Source organism: Microtus ochrogaster, unplaced genomic scaffold, assembly GCF_000317375.1.
Source record: "Microtus ochrogaster isolate Prairie Vole_2 unplaced genomic scaffold, MicOch1.0 UNK189, whole genome shotgun sequence".
Classification (NCBI taxonomy): domain Eukaryota; kingdom Metazoa; phylum Chordata; class Mammalia; order Rodentia; family Cricetidae; genus Microtus; species Microtus ochrogaster.
Window position 1 is genome coordinate 126,332 of NW_004949287.1, and position 6,996 is coordinate 133,327.

At 32.5% G+C, this 6,996-nt stretch overlaps 1 protein-coding gene across 1 annotated transcript in view; it reads left to right on the forward strand.

Annotated features, from left to right (window-relative positions):
- Positions 1–395: 395 nt before the first annotated feature.
- LOC101983794 (pancreatic alpha-amylase) overlaps positions 396–6,996 on the forward strand; it is an 11,056-nt gene continuing 4,455 nt past the window's right edge. The window contains exons 1-8 of the mRNA XM_005372116.3: positions 396–590; positions 924–1,070; positions 1,797–1,985; positions 2,833–3,063; positions 4,220–4,353; positions 5,043–5,165; positions 5,258–5,357; positions 6,743–6,861. Coding sequence (XP_005372173.1) covers positions 423–590; positions 924–1,070; positions 1,797–1,985; positions 2,833–3,063; positions 4,220–4,353; positions 5,043–5,165; positions 5,258–5,357; positions 6,743–6,861 — 1,211 coding nt within the window. The 5' untranslated portion in view covers positions 396–422. The remainder of the gene's footprint in view (positions 591–923; positions 1,071–1,796; positions 1,986–2,832; positions 3,064–4,219; positions 4,354–5,042; positions 5,166–5,257; positions 5,358–6,742; positions 6,862–6,996) is intronic.

A 6,996-nucleotide genomic window follows, 5' to 3' on the forward strand; every position in this document is an offset into this window, starting at 1 on the left:
TAGGTACATGCCATCATGATTTTCAGGTTCTTAAAATTCAAAGAAATTATTAAAATGAGAAAAAAATCATAGTAGGGAGAAAAAAAAGCTGAATTGATGGTTCCATAATTATTTGTAAGGGACTAAACAAAGATTTAACGATGGAAAATCCTAGATATATATGGTTTCAGTTGTGATGTACTCCTGGAGTACATAACAAACCAGACGTAATACCAATAAAATAATATTTGACCTTAAAAATCATTAAGTTTATTCTCCATGGGAGTTTCTGAGAAGTCTCCAGCTGCTCATACCATTATGTTAATCTTTTATAGATTATAGCTTGTACTCTAAATATTTATTCATGAACATTTCCTTTCAAAATTTCCCTCTTTCAGTGAATAAATAGGTGGTAGAGAGAACACTGACAACTTCAAAGCAAAATGAAGTTCTTCCTATTGCTTTCCCTCATTGGGTTCTGCTGGGCTCAGTATGACCCACACACTCAATATGGACGGACTTCTATCGTCCACCTGTTTGAGTGGCGCTGGGTTGATATTGCCAAGGAATGTGAGCGATACTTAGCTCCTAAGGGATTCGGAGGGGTTCAGGTAAGATTTGTTTAATATTTAAATGCAGAGTTCACTGTGCTCACACAAAAGAGTTTTCTAATGAGGATTAGCAAGTTTGGAGGATAACTTCTTTTCACACATAACTTTCCTTTAGAGGGAAACGTTTTGGTGGGGTGGCCTCTTTATACTTTGTTGCAGGGTCCTGAAGTGGGAACTCTGCAATGTCTGCTTATTTTTACATGGTTATTAATCAACAGAGCTGCATGTGCACAGGGTGAGAAATAACATCAGGTCACTGATAGGTTTCTGTCAAGATTTAATTATGTGAAGTAAGCATTAATCCAGCACTAATTATACTAACTCTATTTGTAGGTCTCTCCACCCAATGAAAACATCGTGGTTTATAATCCATATAGGCCATGGTGGGAAAGGTACCAACCAATTAGCTACAAAATATGCACAAGGTCTGGAAATGAAGATGAATTCAAGGACATGGTGAAGAGATGCAACAATGTTGGTGTAAGTGAAGTCACATTTTCTATACAGTTACTATATATAAAATATTTCTCTTTGTTTCAAGTTCTTTCTGTTTGAGTAGAAGATTTCAAATTTCTGAAATCTTATATTGAATTTTTATCTATTATTAAAAATGTGCTTCTGTCTTATTGTCACCTTTTAAATTCTTTAATATAACAAAATGTTCACTTTTAGAATTAATAACTACAAATACTTAACAGATTTCTGATAGGCATTGGGCCAGATGTGAGGATTAATTCATTTTATAGGATTCCTTTTTCTCCCCACAATTCTTGGGCTTTCTTCCCCATCTTTGTTTTTAATGTTAAGAATCTACTTACTCCTATAATGAAGAGATAGCTATCTACCTTTTGGACTTCTGATGCACAGCAGATATTGTAATCACAGTTTTTCTAGTGATCCTGCAAAATTTCAAATACAATAGTCTCATTTTTATACCCTGTTTTGCTTCCTAAAAATGGATTTTTTTGTTTATAATCGCAATAGTTACTGTTTTGCTCCATTTAACAGTTCTATATCCTTTTCTAAATATTAGGACTAGTGTTGATCTAATTTCACATTAGTCTCCCTTCCCACTGACTCTCTTTTCTAAAATAAATCTATAAATAATTAGACGATAGGTTTTGGAGATTTGCTAGCATGTTATGAGTTTGCCATTAAAACTTTAGATTCCTGAATCCAGTTGAAGCAAGCACTTTTCTTTTCCAGGTCCGTATTTATGTGGATGCAGTTATTAACCACATGTGTGGCGCAGGCGGTGGTGCAGGGACAAGCAGTACCTGTGGAAGTTACTACAATGCCAATAACAGGGAATTCCCAGCAGTTCCATACTCTGCTTGGGATTTTAATGATGGAAAATGCGATGGAGAAATTTATAACTATAATGATGCCAATCAGGTAATGAGAGAAATATTAATCAAAATAAAGAAGCATGTAGGCATGTAGGAATGCACAAGGAGTTTATGGATAACCTTAGACATATTCAGATTTCGTAATAATAGGTCAATATGACGGAAAGCTTGAAAAATAGAAATGGAAAAATGTGCTGGATTTTTGTTTCATGATTTTGTAAGGATACATCAAATGTCAATGATGAAATGGAGACATGCTCTGGTTATCTTGGATGAAAAACTTAAATGTTTTATTTCATGTTTTTATGATTTATATAAACATTGCAGTATGGAAAATTATTAGAAACAACAATAAATCTAAATAAACTATTGTAAATTATAAATAAATATAATAAATTATTAGAAACAACAATATTTTAAAACCATTTCAAATATTAGGAAGTGTTTTCAAAAGTGGAGTAGTACACTTTCTTAACATATGGAAGATCTCAGAATAGAATCTGTGAACTAAGAAAAAGAAAGAAAGAATAAAAAATTGAAAGAGAGGAGAGGAAGAGGAGATCAGAAGCAAATAGAGAAGATGGAGAAGAGACAGAGGGGAAAAGAGAAAGAGAGAGAGAGAGAGAGAGAGAGAGAGAGAGAGAGAGAATTACCCAGCTAAGATTCTTAACAATTCTATCTGATATTTTCTGTATCTGCTACATTAAATATCTGAAAACCTGTGTCCAAATTAATACATCAGTACTTCTCATATTCTAAGGAAAGGCAATATACTATGATCTAAGTAAAGGCAGTATAAAAATATCCACTTGTAAATGAATGAGGGACTGAATGAAGAAATGAATTCACAGACCATATATGACATTATATCATCAATCATCTTTTAAAAATAGGTCAGAAATTGCCGTCTGTCTGGCCTTCTGGATCTTGCACTTGAGAAAGATTATGTTCGTGGCAAGGTGGCTGACTACATGAACCATCTCATTGACATTGGTGTAGCAGGATTCAGACTTGATGCTGCTAAGCACATGTGGCCTGGAGACATAAAGGCGATTTTGGACAAACTGCATAACCTAAATACACAATGGTTCTCTGCAGGAAGCAGGCCTTTCATTTTCCAAGAGGTAAAACAATATACATTCTCATTTATAAATTATATTATAATTAATTTGCAATGTCTCTCTCTTCTTTTCCCTCCCTCTAAACGCTTCCATATACCCCTCCATACTTTCCTTAAAGTTTGTGGCCTTTCTTTTGACTCTTTGTTATTGAACATACATACTATATATGTGTTCTTATATGTCATATATACATATTTAGGAGCACATGTATATATATTTATACACTTATGTATACACACACACATATATGTTCCTAAATATTTTAACATTGTTAAACATATTTCATTTAAGAATATATGTGTATGTATATATAAATATATATGCTTTTAATTATAACTGACTGTTTATATTGCTAAAAATATACTTATATATTGCTACTAGACAAACCATTGATATGGTTTTCCCTGATTTTTATCTCCCAATTTCCTCATGTGTCTATAGTTCTTTCTGTATTTCATAGTGTAATGTTGAGGCATTATGGGCCTTTTCTTATATGTCATCATTTTTTAAATCAGATAGTAGATAGGAGATTTTACTAAGCATAACATGTATAATGTAGGTTAATATCAGTTATACACTGTAGAACTCAATTGTTTACTAATAGCATTGCAGTTATTCATAGGTAGCACACTTATTTCTTTACCACAGCAGGTTCTAAGTTAGTGCAAACTTCATTAATGATACTGTTATAAAAGATAGAGTAATCATAATTGTTTTTGTCTCAAGTCAATCTTTCAGAGTTTAAGATTTGTCTCATTGTATTAGGCTTGTAAGTGTTTAGACAAATTGTGGAAGCTCTGCATGGCAGCAATATCATTTGAAGTGTACTGGTCATAATGCCTTTGAAACCTATTTGTTTGGAAACACTAATGAGTTCATAAACACTTCTGATACTCACTTGACAGTAAACATTATATCAGTGTGAACTAATGAATATTCCCAGTCAGTCAACCAGGCAGGATAAAAAGTGACCCTGTCATTTGATTACTTTCAATATTGTGACTGACAGTTTATGAGGAATCAGAATCCTAGTATATAGAAAAAAATATTATCATTTCAAATAACAAAAATATTATAAGGAGTTCTGAGTAACATTATATTTAAGTAATATGCCCTGAATTTATATTAGAAATTACAGCTGACCCAATGTATCTACTAGGTCATTGATCTGGGTGGCGAGGCAATTAAAAGTAGTGAGTACTTTGGAAATGGTCGTGTGACAGAATTCAAGTATGGAGCAAAACTTGGCACAGTTATCCGCAAGTGGAGTGGAGAGAAGATGGCCTATTTAAAGTAAATACACACCATTTATTCATTTGATCTGTCGTGGATTTTATGTCATTTGATATCAGTACGTTATAACTTCAACTATTCTCATTTAAACAATTATGAAGTGGTTGATTATTAGGCTAATGTTTTTAAACAGTGCCTAATAATCTTTTCGTTTGGGATGTCAATCCCCAGATAGCCCTGGAAAATCAAAGTTTAACTTAAGGATTGTTGTCTGTTTGTAGTATATCCATTGCATTCCAGAAATGTTTATTTATTGTCTATTAAAGTTAGATTATTATTACAAGAATAGCTATGTTCATAAATGATACTTATTATGTTGTCAAGTAGGAGTTTACATATGTTATATCAAAGAATTAATTTGGAAATTTGAGTGTTTTTATTATAATAGAACTGCAGTTTTCCACTCTATATAACATCAAATGGATTTTTGTTTTTCAAGTCCATAAAATTACAATTCAATGAAAATTTTAAAGAAAATAAACTTTTTAAGAACAAAAAGATTAAAGTGTAACTCCTAAATGAGGATATGTAATCGTAGAAAATGATATTATATATATGCATATACATGTTTATATGTACCTATAACAGAGATTTAAAATGTAATTGTCATTTATTTAGACAACACAGGATGCCATATGTAAAGTTAGTCTAAGCATTGTGAAATAATAATTTACTTTTTTAAAATGTAGGAACTGGGGAGAAGGTTGGGGTTTTGTGCCTACTGACAGAGCCCTTGTGTTTGTGGACAACCATGATAATCAGCGAGGACATGGTGCTGGAGGAGCATCCATCCTGACCTTCTGGGATGCTAGGTGGGAGAACATTCTTTGCTGTTGTGTAACCTGCTTTTAATGATGGGATTACATTATATACTTCTGCTTTAATACCATTTTTAAACTTTCAGAATGTATAAAATGGCAGTTGGATTTATGTTGGCTCATCCTTATGGATTCACACGAGTAATGTCAAGTTACCGTTGGGCAAGAAACATCCAGAACGGACAAGTATGTCTTGATGTTCTTCAGAGCATATCTTAACCTAAAAAAGGAAGAGGTTCTGTTTTAATTTTACATTAAGTTAGAACACGTGATACTTATTATAAATTGTTTATTTACCAAGCTTGGTACAGTAAGAATATTGAAAATGTACCTGATTGGAAAAATCAGTAATTTACATAGGAGAAAAATCAGATGAAAGCTGGTGTTCCTGATAAAGTTTGACCAAAAACAGTTAACGGGGCATAATGTCTGCTAACATTGAATAGAGTTTCAAATTCTTTTCAAATCAATGTTAGTGTATTAAGATACTTTTATTTTTTCTTCCTGTGGGATAAAAGGTAGTTGATTTGAAGGAAATTAAGAAATATAATAGATATAAATTTCTTAAAATTATAGGACAATGATTTGACAGGGAATCTGTAAATAATATATGTTTATAGAAGTTTAAACAGTATGAGTTGTTGATTAGATACCTAAGCTGAAACAATTTTTAAATTAATCTAAGAATTACAAACATTATATGTTGTTTGTTGGGTGGAGAAGTTTAAACAATTTCAAAATTAATCAAGGAAATAAGACAACCAGATATCTGAAAGACTATGTGAAGTTTTCTCTTTCAATGCCAGAAACTAGAATCACAGATAAATATCAAATATAAAATAGAAATGTTTCTTTTTTAGACAATTAAAAACAGGTTTTCTTATTTCCTTTTCAAAATGAGTTTCCTTCTGTTTTTTATTTTTTTATTCTTGAAATTTGTTCTATTCCTGAAGAGCTTTCAGGCTTGGAATGAGCCTTTCTAATTTTCAGAAATGTATTTACAATTCAACCATCATCATATGTGCATTTATACTTTGTTTAGCTCAATAAGGAAAGTTGGGATATTTTATAAACACATTTCACCAAGTAGTAAGAAGTGAATTAATATAAGTGTATAAATTGTTATATTAAAGTCATTTTCATATATGCTCTTGAAATTTCTGAGTAGCTAACCACTATGCTTCAGTTTTCAGATTATGTATGAAGATGGAGACTTCTAAGTTAGTGACTAAAGCCTGTTCTCTAGTGCTAGTATTCCTGTCTCTAATTGTATTTATATTAAGTGACACTGAAGAGATTTTAGTGGTATTGAGAAGTGATATTCGTGGTACTTCTTTGATAGAAAGTGAGAAGTTTAAGAATTGTTACTGTCGGTTTGAATTGAGTAGTAGAAAATATGAATTTGCACAGAGTGAAGGGCTCAGTGAAGGTCTGTAAAACACTGCAGGACTTAGATTATAATTAGAAACTGCAAAGAAAGAAGTAGTATAAGAGGTTTGGTTTGGGTTTGCTGTACTGGAAAGAATTCTACAGACACACATTCAAATGACCTGAATCTTTCAATAACTAAGGATTCAAATGACTGGATTGGGCCACCTAATAACAATGGAGTAACCAAGGAAGTGACCATTAATCCAGACATGACTTGTGGCAATGACTGGGTCTGTGAACATCGATGGCGTCAAATAAGGTAGGAATTTCCCAACAGATATTGTCTAATAAGAAAGTTATTTGAAGAGCAGTCAGGGTTCCCTGCCCTGTGGAAAGTCCGAAGTCCTCCCCCCTCCATCCTGGTCTAGGAAGGTGAACATCCAAACTGGCTAGG